Source organism: Phascolarctos cinereus, unplaced genomic scaffold (assembly GCF_003287225.1).
Source record: "Phascolarctos cinereus isolate Bilbo 61053 unplaced genomic scaffold, phaCin_HiC Scaffold_4;HRSCAF=312, whole genome shotgun sequence".
Lineage (NCBI taxonomy): Eukaryota > Metazoa > Chordata > Mammalia > Diprotodontia > Phascolarctidae > Phascolarctos > Phascolarctos cinereus.
The window spans coordinates 182564419-182588517 of NW_027555847.1; the positions used below are offsets into that span (position 1 = coordinate 182564419).

The following is a 24099-nucleotide window of genomic DNA, read 5'->3' on the forward strand; positions in this document are numbered from 1 at the left end:
GCTATATGTTAATGAACATTTAGATTCTAAATAAATTATTTCATTTTTTGTGAGTAGTCATCTTTGGGGTTTGTAATGATGGCCAGAGAGAGTACATTAAGTGAAATGAAGTTAAGAGAGTTCTGTTGGGGGGATGGAAGGGGGAGTGGAATTATAGAAGGAAGTAGGTATGATACAAATACGAAGTATAAATTGGCTTTTTCAGGTGGTTTAGATGGAAATTTACCCTCTGCTTTCTAGTACATGTGCAAGAACCTCAGAGGACTCTTACTCTTTGAAGTAGTTATGGTAATAGAGAAATTATGTAAAAGAAATAGGTTAGAAGAGGATAATAACAAATCACAGAATATTAGACTTGGAAGAGGCTTTAAAGATCTAGTCTAACTCTTCATTTTACAGATGAGGATACTGAGATTCTGAGAAATTAAGTAAATTTTGTGTTCAGGATTTCCACAGTAGTATCAGACTAAGATACTCAAGTCTTCTGATTCCAGGTTCAGTGTTCTTTATGCAATACCATCCATCTTCTTCACTTATAGTTTAGAAGAAAATTATTTCCTTGAAAAAATTTTAAGTGTGCACGAAAAGAAAGTAAAAATGAGGGATTGAACTTGGAGAATTTATAGCTAAATTAATCAAGGTTCACTAAAGAGAATTAAAATTATTACTTGGAGTAGCTTCAGTAGTCATAGGAGATGGATAAATAAAAGAAATCTTAGCTTTGTTTCCTGTACTATTGAAAAAAGAAGAAATGGTGCCAATAATTAAGAAATCGTTTAGATTTGGATTTGCAAGATTTAATTTTTATTGAATTTGATTGCATCTTATCTGAGCATTCACAATGGTTCAAAATAAACTGTACTTTTAAGGCTGAATGTTCAGCTTTCCCCCATCCAGCCTCTATATTCTTTTTCTTATTTGTTCCCCACTCCAACCTAGGAATGGAATGAATGCACCATCCCTCAAATTGATTGAGAAGACTACTTGCTAGGGGATTAGGTCATTGGATATAGCTTATCACATTTGATAATTCACACCTTTCCTAGGGCAGGGATATAAATAGTTTGTCTTAAAGGAATTTTTTTTTAAATTTTTATTTTGGAATGAAGAAGTTTACTCTTCCTTCTGACCTTTCCTTATTTCTATCAACAGCTCTACAGTTCTTCCCAGTCACTTACAATTCAAAAATTTTGGGTCATCTTTAATATTTCTCCTTCCCTTACCCACCATATCCAGTCATTTGGCAAGTTCTGTCAATTAAATGTTTATGGATTCAATAAGTAAATGCTACTTTAGGTAATTTTGGTTTGAGTGTTTATAGTATTTTACCCTTTAAGTAATTTAGACTGAAAAATAAATATCTAACATTTGTAAACAGGGACTTTTCCAGACTCTTTGTGACCCCATTTGAGGTTTTCTTGGCAGAGATACTAGAATGGTTTGCCATTTCCTTTTCTATCTCATTTTACAGATGAGGAAACTAAGGCAAACAGGGTTAAATGACTTGCCCAGGGTCACACAAGCTAGTAAGTGTCTCAGGCCAGATTTGAACTCAGGAAGATGACTCTTCCTGACTGCAGGCTTCACACTCTATCCATTGTGCCACCTAGCTGCCACCAGTTATATGTTATTACTTAGGCTATATCATCTTTAAAGTTCTTTCTACTTTTAAGATTTTGTGGATGAAATACCAAGAGAAGATAAACCCTATAGGATTTCAAATGGAACAAAGATTGAAGTATATAGCTTTGGGTTTTTGGTTTTTTTTAATTGTTTATGATCCTTAAAACTGTGACAAATTAATTTTGATACCAGTGAATTATAGGCAACTTTCAAACTGTGTGTTTTGAAAATAAAATATTTTAAAATATGTTTGTTAACCAGGTTCAAGACTTCTGGAAATGTCATAATTACTCGAGAGATTGATGTGCTTAAAAATCAGTCATCTTGGTTCATTGATAAAAAATCTGTAACTCAGAAGGCAGTAGAAGAACAGGTAGCGGCCTTGAATATTCAAGTAGGCAATCTTTGCCAGTTTCTTCCTCAGGTATGAAGAAGTTGTAAAGACTAAAATTTTTGTTTGCATTATTTAAAGAGCTTTTGGTTCCTGAAGGGGAAAATAATTGAAATGTTTTGGGATACATTTTTTAGAGATTGTAAATTTAGTGATATCGGACAAGTTATATTCTTAATGCATAACAAACTCATACTTTCAAGAAGCAATACTTATAGCTTTCCAATTTCTCTCAGTTGTTAAATCTGAATTAGTAAAGAATCTATTGCATTAATACTTCTTTCAGTGGATCTGTACTCTCTTCAGTGTGGCTTCTCCTTCCAAAGATTGTAACCAATCCATACTTTCCCATTCTTATGTAGCTTTTAATTATGTCCGCATGTAAACCCTCCCCTAGGACTCTACTCAGAGTTCTGGGATTTTTTTCCCTCTAGATCTCTCGACTTTGTGTGGAGGTCAGTGCAGCATACAGACTGTCCATTGGTTATCTCTCATTTTTGCTACATGAATGGGCCTTCTCTTTCAGATAATACATCTTAACATCCTTTATTGCATTTCTGCTCGGCAGTCATTCATTGGTAATATGCTGCAGTCCATTTGTGCTTGCTATGTACCTGTCCGTTGCCTTTTGGGTGACCACAATATTTAATTTTTCAAAGACATTACTATTCTAGGATTTACAGCTATGTAGTATTATCAGAAGAATATTGGTGGTAAAAAGAAATGTCTTTGTTTCAGGGGAAGTTTTGGGACATTGAATGCATTGTGCATTTTCCCAACTAGAAACCAACTTACTCTTTTTTTTTCTTCAACATTTGACAGTTCATTGTCATTCTAGAGTGTCTGTCCAGGATGTTTGTACTGATGGACCAGCTTTATAAACTGACTCTTCATTTGTATATCAAAGTCTGAACAATAGACATTCCTTATCCACTTGGTTTTTCTTGTGTGAATAATTAAGCTGAACTCTTTTGAGTGATAATAAATATCATTTAGGAGGTTATACAGTGTTCTGGGGCTTGATGCAATCAACACAATAATATTTTCAAACAACCAGGAGGCCTCACCATCTGTAGGGTATTCTTCCTTGTCTATTGGGTATCTTGGATTCTGTTCCAGATAACTTTCATAGTACTGGCAAATGCCTTTGGCAAACATAGTTTTTTATCTCAATAATCAGAGGATTGTTAAATAAAATCTTCTTTGTTACATCTTTCAAGGAATCTTGTATAATTTTAATTACACATGGAAAAAACCTTGTTGGAAGAGAGCCTGAAGACTACTCTGCCAAATGAAATGTTTATTTAGTCAATGAGTTTATGAGTATGGTGGGATGTTATATTCTCTATATCAGTGGATATCAAAGAGTATGTTAGAAGTTTCAATAGGTATGTCACAAAATTCTTCTCTCTGCCCCAAGGCTTCCATAGTCTCCTTCCCTATTCCCCCACTGCAGTTAGCTACCTACTTTTCCTAGCTTGGTATTGGGAAGTTCACAATTGCAGTTTAATCCATAGAGGTACAAAACTGCCTCCTCTATTTTGAGTGCTATGTAAATAAAGAAGGGGATTATTGTGTGGGGATAGGGAAGGGTCTGGAGAGGCGGAGGAATCTCAAGGCCTGGTAATAGATCTGGCGCAGCTGCCAGCGAACTCTTCCTTGTTGCCAACTTAAATATTCTTTTATTGTGATGTTTCCTCTGGGTGAAGAGTACTGAGCTATGAGCACAAAAAGCTTTCTGAGCCACTCTTCCATATGTTTCAGCAAGTTGGGTAACTTTGTTAAAGAATTTCTTTTTCAAAAGCCTACCTATTTCCCTCTTCATCTCTTTTATTAAGAGTACCCTGCACATATATGGGTAATTCTCACAAAGGTATTATAGAAATGGGAAAGTAGGCATATGGGTTAGTAGTTACTAATATTTTCATGTTTGCATTTTTTGGCAATAATAGGATCTGTGATTCTTTTTTTCTCCCAAGTATATGGGGAAAATAACCTGGCAATATATCCTTTTCCAGATATTTAAAGAATTGATCCTTTAACATTCTCAGAAATGTGACACCTCCAGTGGAGACCTCTTTGAGTAAATATATGTAGCCGGTCCAAGTGCTCTTCCACTTTCTTTTTTTGTTTTTCATTAGTGCCATTTCTATTTCTTCTACAAGCGCACTAAAGACTATTTTATTAGGGTCTCCAAATATGGGCCCTCCACTGTCAGTGATGGAGAAAAGAATTTGTTGTGGAAATCTTGACAGACGTTTAACCATTTTTCATCTTTATCTATTCTTTGAGTTTCATGATTAAATGTTCTCAAGATAATGTGGCATTATTAGATTTCTCACCAAATTTGCTATAATTTTCCATCCATTCTTGCAGTTTATGAGAGACTACTGCCTATAATCTTCAATCTATCTGCATAAAATTTTTACAGATTAATTTGATACATATTCTAAACCAGTATTGCCTTTGGCTGGTATATCCCTATGCTTGGCAAGCAGATCAAACATTTTCTGGCTGAGGCAGTCACTAGACACTTGGTTTTCCTCATTGTGGCAGTTAGTTTACATCAGTGAAATTTCTTTAGGAAATGGTGAGTCTATGTTGGTGTCTGCTCTATTTCTATTGTCTTAGTGTTAATAGCTTGTTGAAATAGGTCAGTTGCTTGCTACGCCATCTTATTTTTTCTTTTTTTTTTTTAAGGCAGTTGGGGTTAAGTGACTTGCCCAGGGTCACACAGCTAGTAAGTGTCAAGTGTTTGGTCTGAGGCTGGATTTGAACTCAGGTCTTCCTGACTTTAGGGCCAGTGCTCTATCCACTGCCCCACCTAATTGCCGCTGCTGTCTCATTTTTATTCTTCTAATTTGGCACTGACTTCAGCCTTCAGTTCTGCTTCACATTGGTACTGTTTTATTTTTTAGATAGATAGATACCAAAGTTTGTACCTTAAAGTACTGAAGTAATTGGATTTTTTTTCTATAAAGATCTCAGAAAACATAAGGACTACATTCATGATATTTTATCATGTGAGTTATCATTTTTTTGTCTAGAGTCTAAAGTTTTTTTTACCCTTTTTTTTGTTGTGAACTCCTTTGGCTCTCTGCTTAAACCTGTGAACCCCTTCTTATAATGATGTTTTTCAGTGCATTAAATAAAATATACAAGATTATAAAGAAAACCAATTATATTGAAATACAGTTATCAAAAGATTTTTAAAAAGAAATTCGTGGACCCCAGGTTAAGTCTAGACAATTGTTCTTTGACTGCCTTTGATTATAACTCTGGCCAAAGGCTACCTGTAGCATTTCTTTACCAGTACTTCACTTAAATAGCTCTTTGTGGTTCTTAGAAAACATCAGTAAATTACAAATGACTATTATGTCTTATGTAATGTCATTTTCATAACTAATTACTGATGCTTCTGATACTCTAGGACAAAGTTGGGGAATTTGCAAAACTCAGCAGAATTGAACTTCTTGAAGCTACTGAGAAGTCAATTGGTCCTCCAGAAATGCACAAGTTTCATTGTGAACTCAAAAACTTCAGAGAGAGAAAGAAAAACATCTTCAGGTATTTTAATAGTATAGGGAACCAAATTAAAAAGATGTTTCTTAGACTGGAGTTGTGGTGTGTGTTAATGATGTAAAAGATAACTTTTACATTACCTTATCTTTAACTTGTTTATATTGGACATTTACAATCATGCTTAAAGATGGTATTTAGGTAATTAAATTAAGTAAAGGTTTTGTGGTGGCATTTTTAAAAAAGCCAGTAGTAATGGAGTTTGAGTGAGAATATGAACAACAAATTATTCTAACTTCTCAAAATAATGAAATGTGTATACTTTATCCCAGGTTTTTCTTATGTTTAAAAACTTTACCTTGTCACTCTTCAGTTCAATTCAGTAAACATTTATTAATTGCCTATTGTGTGCCAGGCACTATATTAAGCCTGGGGATATAAAAAGAGCCAAAAGACAATTCCTACTGTCAAGAAGCTTACATTTTTCCTCTATTTCCCCTCCCTTTCACAGCTAAGTTGCTAGAAAAAAACAGATACCACTTTTTTACTTCCTTTCTCAGCCCCCTTACATTCTGGCTTCTGACCACTTGACTGAAATCATTCTCCACAGTTAGCAAATAACTCTTTAATTGCTAAATTCAGTTGCCTTTTTTTTTTAAAGGCAATTGGGGTTAAGTGACTTGTCCAGAGTCACACAGCTAATAAGTGTCAAGTGTTTGGTCTGAGGCCAGATTTGAGCTCAGGTCTTTCTGACTTCAAGGCCGGTGCTATATCCACTGTGCCACCTAGCTGCCCCTCAGTTGCCTTTTCTTAATCCTCATCTTTCTTTAGCTCTCTTTGGCTTTTGAAAATGTTGACTACTTCCTTCTGAATATACCTTCTTTCCCCTAGCTGTTCTTTCTCCTTGTTCTACTGTCTGTCTATCTGATCACTCTTTCACTAGTTCATCATCCACAACCATAGATCTTACTCAAGGATCAGTCCTGGGTCCTTTTTTCTCTCTTCACCCTCTCTTTTGGTGATTTCATCGTTTGATCTTATCAGTCCCTGAAGTTCATTTATCATCTCTATGCAGATAACTCTAGTCCCAACCCCTCACCACCTTAGCTGCAATCCTTCATCACAAGTTATATTCCTTTCCAAGCATCCCTATGTCAGTTGAAGGTATTTCCACTGTGTTCTAGTTACTCTGGTTTAAAACCTTGAAGTCATCCTCTACTTATCCCTCACATATACATACCTATCCAATCAGTTGGCAGACCTTATCAGTTCTACCTCTGTTACATGTCTCTAAACCATCCCTTTCTCCTCACTTGTGGCCACTTGCTGGTTTAGACTGTAATCACCTCTCACCTAGACTTTAACAATAGACTCCTAACTGGACTCCCTACTCCTCCTCTCTCCCTTCCTCAGTTCATTCTTCACTTAGTTCTTCCGTGGGTACAAGCCCTCTTACCTCCCCAAGACCATCCTTCAAAATACCTCAGTATCATCCATCATCCTTTGCTTCAGTCACAGAGAAAGAGATAACCCTTCTTCTTGCCAAGACTAACCCTTTCTGTTTATGACCTTGATCCCCTCCTATCTCATTCCAAGATAGGCTTCTTTAATCATGTTTCTGCCTCTAGGGCTGATAGTTCTAAGTCTCCTTTGTAGTTTTATCAATCATTCCATACATCTTTGTTTTGATGTACACTAGGGCTCTGTCCTGTCCACTGTTCTGTCTGTATACTTTCTCTCTTGACCTCAACTCTCATGGGTTCAATTGTCATTTCTATGCAGGTGATTCTCAGAGTTATGTATCCGGTCCTAATCCCCCAAACTGTAGTCCTCTATCACCAAGTGCATGTTGTGTAAGCATCTCAAACTCACCATGGCCAAAATAGAATTCATTATCTTTCCCCCTAAACTGACCTCTTTTTCTAACTTAGCTGTTTATCTCAGGAGCACTCTTATTCTGTCAGTTACCCACCTTCACAATCTAGAAGTCTTCAACTTTTCTCACTTACACACCCCTCTCTCCCTATATGTAATCATTTGCTGAGTCTTACCAATTCTGCCTCCTCAGTATTCCTCATATCCGTCCGCTTTTCTTGTCATAGCACAATCATGCTAATCTAGGCCTTCACCATCCCCCTACCTCAACTGTTACTATCAAAATTGATCTTTCCAGTTTGCAGATCTGACCATATCACTCTCCTGCTTCAGAGGCTTCAGTGGCTTCCCATTATCTTTAGGTTTAAAATACAAACTCCTTTTGACATTTAAAGTCCGTTACAGTCTGCCTCCAGTCTAGTTTTCTAAGATGTTTACATATTACTTCTCTGGACATACACACACACTTGATGCTGCAGCCAAACTGGCCTACCTGCTTTTTCAGTATATGCGAGATTCCCTTTCTGCCTCCATGCCTTTGGTAATCCACAGGTTATTCTCCATCCCTGGAATTTTCTCCCTCTTCATCTTAGTCTCTTGGACCTTTTTAGCTTCCTTCAAAGCTTAGCTCAAGTACTACCTTCTTCAAAAGGCCTTTTCTAATTCCCCCAGTAGTTCGTTGCCTCACCTTATATTTCCTTATCTGTGAATACTGTGTATCCCACTAGTGGACTTTAAGTTCCTTGAGGGCACAAGCTGTCTCACTTTTCTTTTTGTAGCCCCAGCATTTGACATATAGTAGGCATTTAATAAATTCTTATTGATAGGTTGGTTGCTAAAATAATCTTCCTAATGTACAGATCTTACCATGTTACTTCCCTGCTCAAGATTCCCAGGTGGTTCCCTATTGCCTCTTGGATAAAATGTCGTTTTCCAAGCTTGGCAATTAAAGTCCTTCACAATATATTCCCAGCCTGCCCTATATCCCATTGCTCCTCTTCACCCAGTCTACCTTTGAACCAAACTGGCCTACTTGCTTTTCTCCAAATGAGGCCTTTGATTCCTCCATTCTTTTGTATGCTCATAATGTCCTCTTTCCTCTTATAATTATTAGCGTCCTACAAAGCTAAGGACAGGGCCACTTTCTTGGGAAGCCTGTACTTATCCACCCAATTGTTTGTCTCTTTTCTTGAAATTACCTTGTTTTACTTATCTTTGTAAATGTATCACACACTTAGAGTGTTCCATAGATATAGACCAAGAAAATGTTAGAATCCAACCATCTGTTTTTACATATGAGGAAACTGAGGCTCAGAGAGGTTAAAGGAATTGCACTAGATCACATAAGTAATGTAAGTAGCAAAGTTGAGATTTGAATCCAGGTCCTTTCACTTTAAATCCAGTGCTGTTTCCACTGAACCGTGCTGTCTCTCATCAATCTCCTTGATGGTAATTGGTCAGTTACCCAACATTTAGTAAGCTCTTTTTATGCTCCAAGCTCTATGCTAAGTTCTAGGTATACCCCCTTCCCTCCAAAAAGGGCAAAATTATCCAGATTATAACTTTTAGTCTAAGCTTAAATGATATACAGACTAGTATAGTCCTATTATGATGAATACCGTTCACAAAAGAATTCTGTAACAGGATTCAGTCCATTTCTTAGTAGATAGCTGGTAGTAAGTTGTTAAAAACGATTATAATGTGTTTTTCATGTGGTACATAATATTGGGGGGGGTATATATTTTCCTGTGGAAATCCAAGAGAATTTAAAGCTAAAAGGGTTCTTAGATATTAATGAATCTGATCCTCTTATTTTAATATGAGGTAAATGGGACTAAGAGGAGTTAAATTACATGTTCAGGGTCATACAACCAGTAAGTACCAGATCTAGAATTTGATCCCTGATCCTCTTGACTCTAAATCCAGTATTCCTATATCAGTCATTCCTGTCTGAAAATCTTACATTCGCTCTCAGCTACGAAACAAAAACAAAGCTAGCACATAACTCAAAATGATTTGGTAGCTTTGAAAAGCAAGTGCATTGAGAGTAACTCGTTTATGATTCCTTGATTTTATGTTTAGAAGATTTCTTTCTGGTTACTAATTCACAATGTTGAAATAGAGGCTTAGTAAATTTTTGTTGCATTAAATTGAATTTCATTTCTAGAATGTGGAGACTGAGAATGCCAACAATAATAATGTAAGCAATAAAATTCCTTATCGTTTAAATTTTGTTACAGTAATATAACTTGAAGATCCCATGGAATTCACCATAATGGAATTTTTACATGTATCAGATTTTTTATTTTAACAGATTTTTACGTACAAGTATTTTTAGTCTGCTTTGTGTAATATATACCTGTATAGATCGCATGCAAAGAGAAAAGTGACTACTTGGAAAAATTGAAACAGACTAATGAAAGACATAAACAGGATGTGGAGAGATATTATGAGTGTAAACGTCATTTGGATTTAATTGAAATGCTTGAAGCAAAAAGGCCATGGGTGGTAAGTCTTAATTTTTGGAGATAATTTCATTTTCAAATGAAAAAGATGGGTAGTTTAAGTGGATAGCAGTAATAAAAATGCACCTTTATTGTACTACATTCATTTTACAATCTTTTGTCTCATTTATTACATTATACTAGTGTATGTTTTCTTGTTCCATTTTGTGAAATTGTATTTGTTCACTTGTTATTAATTACTGTTTTATTATAGATAGTTGATCAAGGGTTATTTTATTGTTTAATCTGTATCTGAGAATTCTGTCTATAGATTTCAAGTAAAGATTTCTCTCCTTTAATAATCATATATACACTTATTACTTTATATATTGTATCTCCTGGTAGAAAGGCAAGCTCCTTGGGGGCAGGGGGATATATTTCTTTTCATCCTTATGATCCCAGCCTGTACATGCCTTTGCATATACTAGATGCTTAATGAATACTTGCTGAATTGGAATGGATTTCATCAGTTTTTTTTTTCAATCTTACTCATCTAGGGTTTCCAATCAAGTTTTACTCTGCTACTTTATTTTGGGGTGGAATCGGTTTTATCAAGCCAGAAAGACTGTTAGGCTGCCAGTGGACCCTTTCATTGTAGTCTAGGAATATCAGCCTAGCTAGATAAGGGTAGAAGAACCCACCACCAGAAGGTTAGCCATCCAGTAAAAATACTTTTGGCTATGGCAGCTCTTAAAATGAGGAGTATTTGATTTGCATTTGTGAATGAAAATATGTATATTTTCAAGTGTTGAGAGAGAGGAAGTATTAGAGTATATGTGTGCACATGCGTATGTGTGAGCATGTTTGTGAGAATTTAGTCTTGATATCTTGAGTCAGGTCAGTGAGAAATCACTTGGAAGATGCAGTAAATATAGAATTTACATTCTGATTCACTAAAATATTCTTGCTAAAATCTCATATTCTCTGTGTTCTTTGATTCTGCCTCTAATTTCTATATGAAGTATTTGCTTTGACCTTAGGCACTCTGTGTTCTTTGATTCTGCCTCTAATTTCTATATAAAGTATTTGCTTTGACCTTAGGCACTCTTTAATTAATTATTTTATCTTGTGAATTGACATCTCTTAAGATAACTTTCAGTAAGAGCACTATGGATTTTCACTTTAAGGTTTTGGGCTATAATTTGAATTCCTTGCTCTTGACTTCATTAATGTATTCACTGTCAATGAGGATGTGTTGTGAAATTTATTTTTCTTTACCATTTTACTACTTAAATAGAGTAGGAATGATTATTTTTAGATACTAGGAAGACTTCTGGACACATTCTGTTTGTCTCCTTTTTTCTTTTCCTTTGCCCTTTTCTCAAATATTTATTTCCCCCCCCAATTTACCTCTTTTTATCTTTCCATCTGCTATTTGTCTTCCTATTCTCTTTAGCCCATGTACTTTAATATCATTTATGTACCAACCTAGAAAAGCAGGTTAAATTCCATCACCTCGCTTTTTTGCAAGGAATATGAAAATGTTCGCCAAGAGTATGAAGAAGTAAAGCAGAATCGTGAACAGATGAAGGAAGAGCTCAGAAAACTCAAAGAGACACAGGGCCCTCTAACACAAAAAATTCAAGAGTATGAAAGGCAGCGCCGACAATTGGATAATCAGGTCAAAGTGAAGGTACTGTATCTACGTGGAATTGTTTCTTATATAGAAAAGCTAAGCAAAAATGTGTAATACAGAGCCTAAGTTGGTGCTACCAAATCTGCCCTTCTAGAAACTGAGGAACTGGAAAGAGATTCTGCCTGTAGAGCATTCTCTCTACCAAAACTTTGTAATAGGAATAACATCTATATAACACTTTAAAGTGTGCAAAGTGCTATATATATAAAATCCTAAAGTCGTTGAACTTTAGATTTGGAAGGGACCTTTTAAAGATTAACAATGTGTCAGATGAGGCTTAGAACATTTAAGAAAGTAAAATTAGACTTTGGCTCTTCAGACTCCTAATCAGTTATGCTTTTTATTCATTATACTGTTTAAATAACTGCAGGCATGAATCACTCTAAACAAACCCAATGCCATGGGTATGATCCCTGTACTGAATGTGAAGCTTCAGACAATGAAAAAAATTGTTCAACATATTACAATCTTGATTCCAGCCAGCCCTCTTAGACTGGTTTGGACAAAAGCGTAGATGTCTCAGTACAACAATATTCCACATATCATTGGAAAAACTTTGCAAATGCGTGTTCCTCATGTTGAACATTTGAAACATAGTCCATTGTTATTATAGGACAGTTTCTACTATTTAGATCTCAAACATCATTTCTGTTGAAATATTCAATTTTCATACGCATTTGTGATCTCATCAGTCTTCTGGATGTTCCCTCCTATGCTAATCCATCCCTGTCCATCCTTTGGGAGTCTTCCTATACACTTGCTATAGGGGGTCCACCTAATGGCATTCCTTACTTTCTCTTAATGGCAGGATATTGGTGGGACCATTTGGACTATCCACCTGATATCACTTAAGTATTGCCACAACACTAGCCCATCTACTCTTCCTATTTTCCTAATGAATTTTGCTCCTGTTCTTTGAATTTCTTCCTCAGTTATGTGTTGCAGCCAGCTCATACCCACCATGTGCCTCTATGTTACTGTGTAAGCCTGGCCTTTGTTCCTGGAAAAAGTTGCAGTTTCCTATGGGAAATGCAGCCTGTTCTTGTTCTTATTAATTCTGTGTTATAAAAATTATATTCTGATATAGTTGGTTATTTCTGTTCCAGACTTTTAAAAAACAATTTCATTTTATTTTTTAAAAGACTAAAAAGCATTTTTGTTAAGGATATGAGTGGTAGGTAGCTACTAAAGAAAAATCTGAAATATTAGGTGTTACTGTACCGGAAATTCTATCTTCAGAAGGCCAAATGCTAAAGAGCAGGTAGTTAAGTGGAGAAAAACTTTTTTATTGGTTAAATTTAAAAAAAGACAGTCATAGGCATGCTTATACTGCTAGAAAGCTAATGTTTGGGCATTTGTTTACAAATATGATGACTTTAACTTAAGGTGTCATGGGAAAGTCCTGCTATGACTTTACCTGGCTTCCCTGCCTACTTGAGATCTGGAAAATTGGGGTCAGATAAATTTATGCAGTTACTTAAATTTTAACTTATATGCATTTTTATTTCCTTACAGAATAATGATATTAGAGATACATCTTGTAAATGCAAAGAAAAAAAAGATGCATTAGAAAAGACAGACAAACAAGTAAGACCGCATAATGAGATATTAACTGCTTGATTTAGTGATGCATGTACTGACCTTGCCCTAGAGCAGTGGTTCTTAATGTGGGGTTTGTAAACTTATTTTTCCAAGTATTTTTATAAACATGTTTCAGTATAATTGGTTTACTTTGTATTTTTTTTTAAATTTTTTAATTTTTTTGCATTTAAAAACATCATTCTAAGAAAGAGGTCCATAGGTTTCTCACCATACTGCCAAAGGGGTCCATGATACAAAAAAGAGTATGAATACGTGTCCTAGAAAATAGAAACCTGGTACAAATATGAGAGTGAAATGGGAAATTTCTGGGGAATTGCAGCTTTGCTAAAGCTCTCCCTACACTATCATGTGGTAGGAAGACTTGTTCAAAATTGTACTGCTTGAGTAGGGAATCCCATGAGAGTTAATATTTTCCACTCATGGGAATAGTGGACATACATGATTGGAATCTCCTAAGTTAATTAAGATATAAATGATAAAAACATACCCAGTAACCTCATTGGAATTTGGCCCACGAGGACTTTCTTGTGCTTAGTAGAATGAATTTGCTTTTACATGGAAGTTAACTGTTGTCATGGCCTCCAAGAAATATTTAGATATAAATATAATGTAGGTAAATTAATAGACATTGCTACCTTTGAAGGAAATATTTTATTTGCATATTTGGTCATAGTTGAAAATATGTCATGAGATTGCTTTGTTCTCTCCCATAAAGTATAAATTGCCAGAGAAATTTCTATTTGGAGAGAGATTATTATACAGGTTTCATGCTGGAATTTATATATCAGTGTCATTTTTCCCTTCTTCCTTCTTGTGCTTCATAGTTGAAAGGACAGGAAAGCAGGAGTAAAGTAATACTCTTTTATTCCCCCTTCTGCCTGTTCTTTCCCAAAGTTCTGGAAGTTTTTCCCCCTGTAGCTGATAAAAAGTGAAATTGAGATAGAATATGTAACATAGCTAGCTTTTAGGAAGCTATGAGAATTTTGAATCTAAGAAAAGCAACAAAGTTAGAGGAGTGTGTATATGAAATTTCAGCACCAAAAGAAGCCAAATGTTTCTTTTTTTGAAGGTGTGAGGGGAAAATGAGACAAGTTAATAAAGTTAAATAAATAAATAAAGTTAATAAATAGCAAGAAAAGTTCTAAATTGTGCTTGGGTGGATTCTTAGAAAACCTTCAGGTTGGGTTATGCTTGGGAGTCTACCTGTCAAAACACACACAGGAACTATATGGACACAATTATAAAATATTCCTTACATGAATAAAGGCAGATCTAAATGATTAGAGAAATGTTTAATTGCTCATGGGCAGGCTGAGCCATTATAGTAAAAATGGCAAAGTAAATTAACTTACTTATCCAGTGTCATACCAATCAAACTACAAAAGAATTACTTTACAGAGCTAGAAAAATTTGTAACAAAAGTACAAAAGGTCAGGAATATCAAGGTAATAAATGAAAAACAATAGGAAGGAAAGAAACTTGGCAGTACCTGGTCTCAAACAAAGAGATAATTGTCAAAAACAGTTTGGTCATGGATAAGAAGTAAAGGTTGATTACTGGAATAGATTAGGTACACGATATACAGAAGCAAATGAACACAGTAACCTAGTATTTGATGAATCCAAAGACCCCAGCTCTTGGTATAAGAACTCATTATTTTAACAAAAACCCAGGAAAACTGGAAGACATTCTGGCAGATACTTGATGCAAAACATCTCATACTGTATAATCAATCAATAAACATTTATTAAGGGCCTGTTCTGTGCCAGAAACGGTGCTAAATGCTGAGAATATAAAAAGACACAAAAGACAGTCGCTGCCCTCAAAGAACTAACAGTCTAATGAGTGAGACAACATGCAAATAAATATATACAAAACAAGTTATATATAGGATAAGTAGGAAATAATTAACAGAAGAAAGGTACTAGAGTTAAGAGGGGTTGGAGACAGCTGTCTGTAGAAAGTAGGATTCTAAAATCCCCTACTTGGGACTAAAGGAAGCCAAAGAGGTCAGTAGTTGGAGCAGAAGAGGGGAGGGTATTCCAGGAAGAGAGAATGCCAGGAGCCAAGAGAAAAACTCCAGATGGGTACATGATTTAGACATAAAGGGTGATATAATAAGAAAATTAGAGGACCATGTCATATTTGTAGATAGGGGAAATTCATGACCAAACAAGAGATAGCAAGGTTAACCAGATAGAAAATGGATAATTTTGATTTCATAAATTAGATACTTTTTTGCACAAACAAAACCAATGCAGCTAAAATTAGAAGAGAAGCAAAAAATTGCAGAGGGGAGGGGATATTTGCAGCATATTTCTTTGATAAAGATCTCATTTCTAAGCTATATAGGGAACTGAGTAAAATTTATAAGAATAAGAACCATTCCCCAATTGGTAAATGGTCAAAGGCAGTTTTCAGAAGAAAATATCCAAGCTATCAATAGCCGGAAAATCACTAGTAGAGAAACACAAATTAAAACTGTTCTGAGGTACCACTTCACACCCATCAGATTCACTAAGATGACAGAAGAGACAAATGACAAATGCTGGAGGTCATGTGGAAAATAGGTACATTAAAGGTACGCTTGGTAGAGTTATGAATTAATCCGCCCGTTTTGGAGAACAATTTGGAACTGTGCCCAAAAAGTTACTCTTTCTAGTGAAAAAAATACTGCTCCTTGGTCTATATCAAGAAAAGAGGAAAATGACCCATTTGTACAAAATTATTTATGATACAGCTCTTTTGGTGGTAGCAAAGAATTGGAAATTAAGGGGATGCCTATCAGTTGAGAAATAGCTGAACAAGTTCTGCTGTATAGATATGATGGAATACTATTGTGCTGTAAGAAAGGGTTAGTTTTAGAAATACCTGGGAAGACTTGTATGAACTGATACAGAATGAAGTTAGCAGAATCATGGAAAGCAATTTATTCAATAACAACAATATTGTAAGGACAATCAACTTTGAAAGATCTAGCAATTCTGATCAACACAGTGACCAACCATAATTCCAAAGAACTCATGATAAAGTATGCTTTCTACCTCCAGATAGAGAAGTGATGGGCTCAAAGGACAGATCTGAAGCTTGTGTTCTTTTCCTTCTTTGTAAGTGTCAGGGACACAGCTAATGCAGGAATTTATTTTGCATGCCTATACGTTTTTGTAATGACCTTTTGAGGGGGAGGGAGGATCTGGTTTGCCTTCTCAGTGAGTAAGGAATGAAGTAGGAGAGAATTTAGAACTCAAAATAAAGGGGGGGGGAATTTTTTAAATTAAAAGAGAAAAACAACCCAAAAAAATGGTTGTACTGATTTGTAGCCCCATCAACAATGTGTGCCTATCTTCCCACAACCTCCTCAACATTAATTATTCTCTTCTCTTGTCATCTTTGCCAGTTTACTGGGTGTGAGGTAAAACTTTAGGTGAGGCCTTTTTGATTTACATTTATCTTATCATTAGTGACTTGGAGCATTCTTTCATATAGTTGTTAATATAGTTTGCACTTCTTCTTTTGTGAACTCTTTGTTCCTGTCTTTTGACCATTTATTGGGACTGTCTTTTGGTCCTACATATATGTTAGTTGTCTTGGATAATAAACCCTCATCAGAGAAACTTGATAGAAAGTTTTACCATTCGGCCGCTTCCCTTCTTGTCCTAAGTGCATTAATTTTGTTTGTACAGAAGCTTTTTAGTTTCATATAATCAATATGATCTTTAATATTAAGCTTATGTATCTACTTAAAATGTATAATGGAATATGGCATAAGTGTTGATATAAGCCTAATTTCTGCCAGTTCTCCAAGTATTTTTTATTAGAGAGTTTCTTAGTAATTTATGTTTTTCAATTTATTGGACATTGGGGTTTTGAATTTTTGTGAAACAAAATGGTTTCTTTTTCCATATGAAAATTTGAATATTCATCAAGTTGCATTTGTTTCTGTGAATTTGATATTATTATCACATTGTATTTCTGTTGTGCCCTGTGACTGAATTTTGCTTAGATTTACTTGATATACATAAGAATGAATCTTGTTTACATATACTTTAAAATATCTAGTTGGGCTTAAAATAGGATTTTGTAACCATTAGTAAGGCATAAATAAAATATGAATGCACTTAGAATGCTGATTTTACCTTTTTAAAAAAATCAGTAATAGAGCCTTATAAACCAACAGGAAAATTCCCAAGTAATAACTTAATCTTGTACTCTTATTAGATTGAAGAAGCAAAGCATGCTTTCAGAGTGAAGCGAGATGAAGAGGATAATAGACTGCAGAGAATAAGTAACACTCGTAAGATGATCGAGGATTGCCAGAGGGAAATTGAGTCCATAGGAAGCTGTGAGAATCTGCAGCCCCAAATTGATTCCCTCAATGAGAATCTAAAACAAGTGGAAGAGGAAAAGTCAGCAATTGACGTAGAGATAAATGAGAGGGTAAAAGAGATAGAAAATCTAAAGAAAGATAAAGCAAGTAAGTTTTGTTAAAACTCTGCCAAAGTATGTATATACTTGAATACTATATTGGTTCAAATAAAAGCTATTATTTTCCCACATTTGGTGTGTTATAAAACCTGAGGCTGTCCTACAATCTGCTGTTATTTTCATGTGTTAGATATTTATTTCCTGTCAATCAACAAGCATTTTTAAGCACATATCTATGAATTTGGCACTGTGCTAAGCGCTGGAGATACAAAGAAAGGCAAAAGATGAGTCCTAGTTCTCAGGGAGCTCCCAATCTGAAAGGGAAGACAATATGCAAATAACTCTATTCAAAAAATATATGTGCAGAATAAATTGAGTATAGCCTCGGAGGGAAGGCACCAGCATTAAGGGTGGTTAGGAAAGGCTTCTCGTAGAAGGTGAGATTCTAGCTAAGACTTGAGGGATTCCAGGGGACAGGGATGAAAAGAGAGATAATTCCAAGTATGGGGGACAGTCAGTAAAAAATGCATGCGGTCTAGAGATATAGTGTCGTGTGTGAGGATCAGCAAGCCAGTGTTACCGCTTCACAAAATATGTTCAAGGTTGTAAGAACACTGTAGGAAGTAGCCAGGTTATGAAGGATTTTAAAAACCAAGCAGTTTTATATTTGATTCTAGAGGTGACAGAATCATTGGAGTTTTATTGAGTGGGGTGGGTGGGGTGGGAGCGGGGAGTGACATGGTCAGATATCTGCTTTGAGATCACTTTGACAGCTGAGTGCAAGATGGACTAGAGTGGGAAGAGACTTGTGAGAGAAACCAACCAAAAGGCTATTGCACTGCAGTATTCTAGGAACAGTGTGTTGAGGGCTTGCACCAGTGTTAGCAGTATTAGCAGAGAAGGGGGATATATATGAGAAATTTACAAAGTTGGACTTGGCAACAAATTAGATATAAGTTATTACATGAATGAGGAATTGAGGATGACTCCCAGGTTGGGAGGGTGGTGACTATATTTTCTGTTTCTTAAAATTACCTATGAAACAATTACAGTGATAGATATACTGTATCTAACAAAGGTTTGATAAATGGCTGAATTAACTCATTCTGTTTTTCAGAGGCATAATGTTTTATTTGGTTTTTCAAAAATAGCTATAACTGCTCGTATTGTATGCCTTGATAACTTACTGAATCAAAGGGAAGAGAAATTGAGAATGAGATATCGTGATACCCATGATGCTGTTATGTGGCTAAGAAAAAATAAAAATAGATTTAAGAAAACAGTTTTTGAACCCATAGTGCTCATGGTAAGAGATTTTGCTCATTTTAAGAACATCTTGTTTTTTTCACTATTATAATTTATATTTTTGTTGTAATAAGAATTTTTAGAAAAGTAACACCTCATTTATTTCATAATCATACTTCTGGCCACTTGCAACAGATTTTAATCTTGAATTAAGCTTAAATGCACAGCCTCTTACACCTTGGTAATCTCTGAGGCCTTTACTGTACCGCATAACATAATGCAATAATTGATACTCATAATAATGATCCTGAATTGTCAAGATCAGATTTTGTTTATGCTATGTTTAATAAGAGAAGTATATAGTATATTTGCCTACTTTAAATGTAACTTAAATAAAAATCTAGTAATTAAAGTATATGTGTTTTTGATATCTCACATTCACTTATGTGGAATAACCCCATTCAGTCTTAAATATTGTGTATGGATAATAAAACATAAAATAGATCAGAGAATGATGATCTATATAACAAAAAGAGATATTTTACTTACAGAAGAATTTGCTAGACTGTTCTTTAAATCAGAGGTTCTTAATCTGAGTTCCATGAACTTTTAAAAATGTTATGATGATTATATTTTGTTATAATTGATTTCCTTTGTGATACTATATGGTTTTTTTTATATTTAAAAATATTATTCTGAAAAGGGATCCTAAGACTTTACCAGACTGCCAAAGGTGGTCCATGACACACACAAAAAAGTTAAGAACTCCTGGTTTAAACAGACCACTAGTTTTCCTTCAATATTGGATATGTGAAACATAATTGTATTTTATATTGATCACATTTTTATTTATAGTAAATATTCAAATTAGTTTGTTCTTGCATGTATTTGATTTATATTAATGATAGTGTTTATAAAAATATTGTCACGATGTCCCCCCTACTTATAGATACATATATGATATATATAACTTTAAAAAATTTAAGGCACATCTTCTTTCAAGTTAAATATTACTTTTATATTCAGAAAGAAAATATTATTTGGAAGGCCTTTGACACCCATTAGAAGTACCCTAAGTATTAAATGTCTTGGAAAGTGATTCACATTAAGTCTGCGTAGCAACATAGAATCAAGTAGATGTACTAACTGTAAAAATGGTTCTTAACTTTACTGGAATTTGACGTCCTGTTTTCATCTTTTTTTTTTTCCTAACAGTCTTCTCTCATCAACTTTGTGACACATTTATCATTTAAATAAAATTTAAATTTATTTTGGGGAGAATTTCATGATTTAGCTTACCTTTTTTAAAAAACCCATTAGATTGATTATAAACTCCTTACTCCCCTTGTTCCCCTGTCCCAGTACCTAACACAGGACTTGGCCAAAGAGCAGGTGTTGGGACAGCTACAGTGGATAGAGCACCGGCCCTGAAGTCAGGAGGACTTGAGTTCAAATCAGGCCTCAGACCAAACACTTGACACTTACTAGCTGTGTGACTCTGGGCAAGTCACTTAACCCCAGTTGCCTAAAAAAAAAAAAAACACAAAACCAAACAAAGAGCAGGTGTTCAGTAAATATTGAATAAATACTATGGTATTAAATGCCAAATTTAAGAATTGCTCTTCTAAAAATGTTTAGCTTCATACTAAAGTCATCATATGGATTCTAAGTTCTAAAGAGATTTTATTTCATTCTTTGTATTTGGTTTGCCAGTTACCCATTTCAATTTCCATATCTTCCAGTTTGGGGATTTCTGGGAAATTTTCAGTAGCTGGATATATTTATTAAAACCTTTTATTTTTATTGAGGTATTGCATGCATGTGCATTTTTTAATTAATCAAGAACATATACAGAATAGGAACTTAAATACCTGAAGGTAAAATATTGGTCAGTGACCGACAGTAATCAGTTGCTAGTAGAACCTGGGATTTGTTTTCTTTTCACAAATATATTTAACTCTATACAAGACCAGACTTGATGAATTAAATTGTAACTGCCACCTTAAACAAGAATTATTTTTAGAATGTTGAGCCTTAAAACAATATTTCTTCTGAAACCTTTGACCTTCTTTGATATTTCATTTATAGAGACACTATTTTAAAATGGTTTCAATATTCATAAACATACTATTTCTTTTCTTAATTTAGATCCACGTGAAAGACTATAAAAATGCCAAATATATTGAAAATCACATTCCATCAAATGATTTGAGATCTTTTGTATTTGAAAGTCAAGAAGACATGGAATATTTTCTCAAAGAGGCAAGTGCTTAGTGATATAATACTTTGAACATTTGAGTGAATGTTTTCAATTTCAGAGCTCAAAGAATGCCTAAAAACCAGAATTTTATTTTTCTTACCAAGATAGCATAATGTAATTAACTTGTTAACAGGTAACACTTTATAGATTCTCTTGGTTTTGCTTGTCTTCTCTGTGTTTATCATAAATTTAATTCTTTAAGGACTTGTGATTTTATTTTTATGAGTATTTCCTCAATTTATACAGATTGCAACAAATTGCATTTTTAACATTATTATAGAATATTATTTGTGTAAATGTCAGTTGGTCAATAAATATTTATTAATTACCTACTATATGCACTATGCAGGCACTGTGCCAGGGACACAAAGAAAGGGGAAAGACAATCCCTATTCTCATGGAGGCTTATGTCCTAACTGGGGAGACAACATGCAAACAACTATGTATAGACAACTTTCTACCCACCCCCCCCTTCTCCTTAACCTGCCCCTAATTACAGATGTTTACTCTTTTTTTTTCTTTTAATCTCCTCCCTTCTCATTCAGCCCTCTGCTTATGACCCTCAACACTCATCAACTCTACCCTCCTATTTCAGCATTAAGTTTAATGTATTTATGCACCAAATTCTTTGTGTATTTTTGTATATATACATGTATGTGTATGTGTGTGTGTGTGTGTGTGTGTGTGTGTGTGTAAAGTGGGGAAGCTAGGTGGTGTGCAGTGGATACAGTGCTAGCCCTGGAGTCAGGAAAACCTGATTTCAAATTTGACCTCAGACACTTACTAGTGGTATGACCCTGGGCAAGTCATTTAACCCTGTTTGCTTCCATTTCCTCATCTGTAAAATGAACTGGAGAAGGAAATGGCAAACCATTTCAGTATCTTTGCCAAGAAAACCTCAAATGGGGTCACAAAGAATCAGACACAGCTAATCAACCTAAAGAACAACAGAGTGTGTGTATGTGTGTTTATTCAGTCTTCCTTTGCCCAATTCAGATGAGAGTGAGATTCATATAATGCCATTTTCTCCCACCCTTTCTTTCATATCTGTATGTTATTCATTTTGTGTAATCCTGTTTTGTGAGATACAGCCAATTTTCAACATTTGTGCATTTAACTTTCACGACTTAATTGCCTAAGTAACCTAATTTACACTTTCATGTTTACAACCACATATATCCACAACTGTGCGAAGTAGAGAAAAAAATGAGAGGCGTGATGTGAGCAAGTTTGTGGAGCAATTGATAACCTACTAGCCGCTTCACTGGTTTTGTTAACCTACCATCGTAAAGAGCACCCTGTGCATTTGTTACCTATTTTCATTGTTTGTCTTTAAAAACTTAAGTTTTGGGATGCAGTTATATGCCTTTGAAGCATAGTGCATGTCCTTTGGTCTCTAAGCCCAAGCATGCAAAGTTAATGATACAGTTACTCAATGAGAAAATAAAAGTGTTAGATAAACTTCGTGCCAGAATTACTGCAGCCACTGTCGACCATGAGTTTGGTGTTAACAAATCAACAATTCATTATATCTGCAAAAAGGAGGGAAGTACTTATGGTACCATAGATTTCATGGATTGTGAAAAGTGAATATGGTCTGAAATCATTTTTTTAACGGAGAGATTAGCACAAAAAGTCACAAAATTCTAACGAATTGTTAAGCAAGAGAAAGTTTTGCATGTTATACATTTTATGGGTTATTTCATGAATACTATGTTAGAAAAAGTACATATTATTAGAATGAATGATTTGTTATAAAGAATTGTGGGGAGGGGAAAAAATGTATTTTCAGTCATCTCTAGCGAAAGATTAGTTTTTGGTGGTCACAAGAACCTAACAACCTATTTCCCATAGGTTCATTGTACCAACAGTCACAATTTTTTACTTTTTTGCCATTTTCTAGGAGCATTATTCCCACAAAAGTTGAGGATTGACTGTAATAAGTTCCTTCCCCTTCTTCCAGTATTCCCTTTACTCTGCTTTTCTTTCTTCTTTTAAGAGCACTAACACAAAACAAAATCACCTCTAGGTCCTCTGTCTTATTTAACTTAACTCCCTCTCTGACCCTTGAAAATATTACAGTTCTAAAGGAATATTTATTTCTTCTCCCCTGTTAAAATATAAGCATTTCATCATTGCCCTTCCATTGCTCAAATGTATTTACTTTTTTAGTTTTCACTTGACTTTTGTGTCTGCATTGGAACATTTTATTTGGCTCTGGTATTTCATCAAGAGTCCTTTGAAGGTACTAGATTAAGGGTCTATTTTATCCCCTGTATTCAGTTTCTGCAGGTAGGTTTTTCTTGGTTGTAAGCCTTTCATCTTTTGCCTTTTAGAGTATCATTTACCAGGATTACCTTTCCTTTTTGGTGGTAACTGCCAAATCTTAGTGATCCTGAATGTGGCTCCTTGGGTCTTGAAATTTTTCATTCTAGCTGATTGCAATACTTATTCATTGACCTGTAAACTCTGAATTTTGGCTATGTTTTGGGGAGTTTTCACTTTGGGGTTTCTTTTAGGAGGTAACCAATAATTTTTTTCTCTTTCTACTTTGCATCTGGACAGTTTTCAGCTGTAATTTCTTGAAATCTGTTATCCAAGCTTTTTTGTTTAGTTTCATGATTTTTAGTTAGTCCAATAATATGATCTCTGATTATTTTTCCAGGTCAATTTTTTTTAACAGTGTATGCTTTAAATTTCCTTATATCTTTTGATTTGTTTTCATATTTCTTATGTATTGTGTCATCATTGCTTTTTGTTTCACTCATTCTGAGTTTCAAGGAGTCCAATTTTTGGGTAAAATTTACTATTTTCTGTTCTGGTAATTCTACTTCACATTCTTTTTTCATTAACTCATTTCATCTAACATATTATCTTTTGCTTAAATTCTTCTAGATACTTTTATATACTTGCTGGGGAGTTCCTCTCTTGTTCTAGGTTTACTTCTTGGTCTTTTCTTACTTTATAATATTTCTTCCTTGTGTTTAGCTGTTTTGTGCTATTTACTCATATCTCCAGC

At 34.7% G+C, this 24099-nt stretch overlaps 1 protein-coding gene across 1 annotated transcript in view; it reads left to right on the forward strand.

The window, feature by feature from the left end:
* The window catches only part of SMC5 (structural maintenance of chromosomes 5), a 76584-nt gene that overhangs the window by 18702 nt on the left and 33783 nt on the right, over positions 1–24099 (forward strand). The window contains 9 exon segments of the mRNA XM_078152813.1: positions 1885–2047; positions 5445–5555; positions 5558–5581; positions 9776–9916; positions 11384–11545; positions 13064–13135; positions 17369–17624; positions 18727–18881; positions 20969–21082. Of these exon segments, the coding sequence (XP_078008939.1) occupies positions 1885–2047; positions 5445–5555; positions 5558–5581; positions 9776–9916; positions 11384–11545; positions 13064–13135; positions 17369–17624; positions 18727–18881; positions 20969–21082 (1198 nt within the window).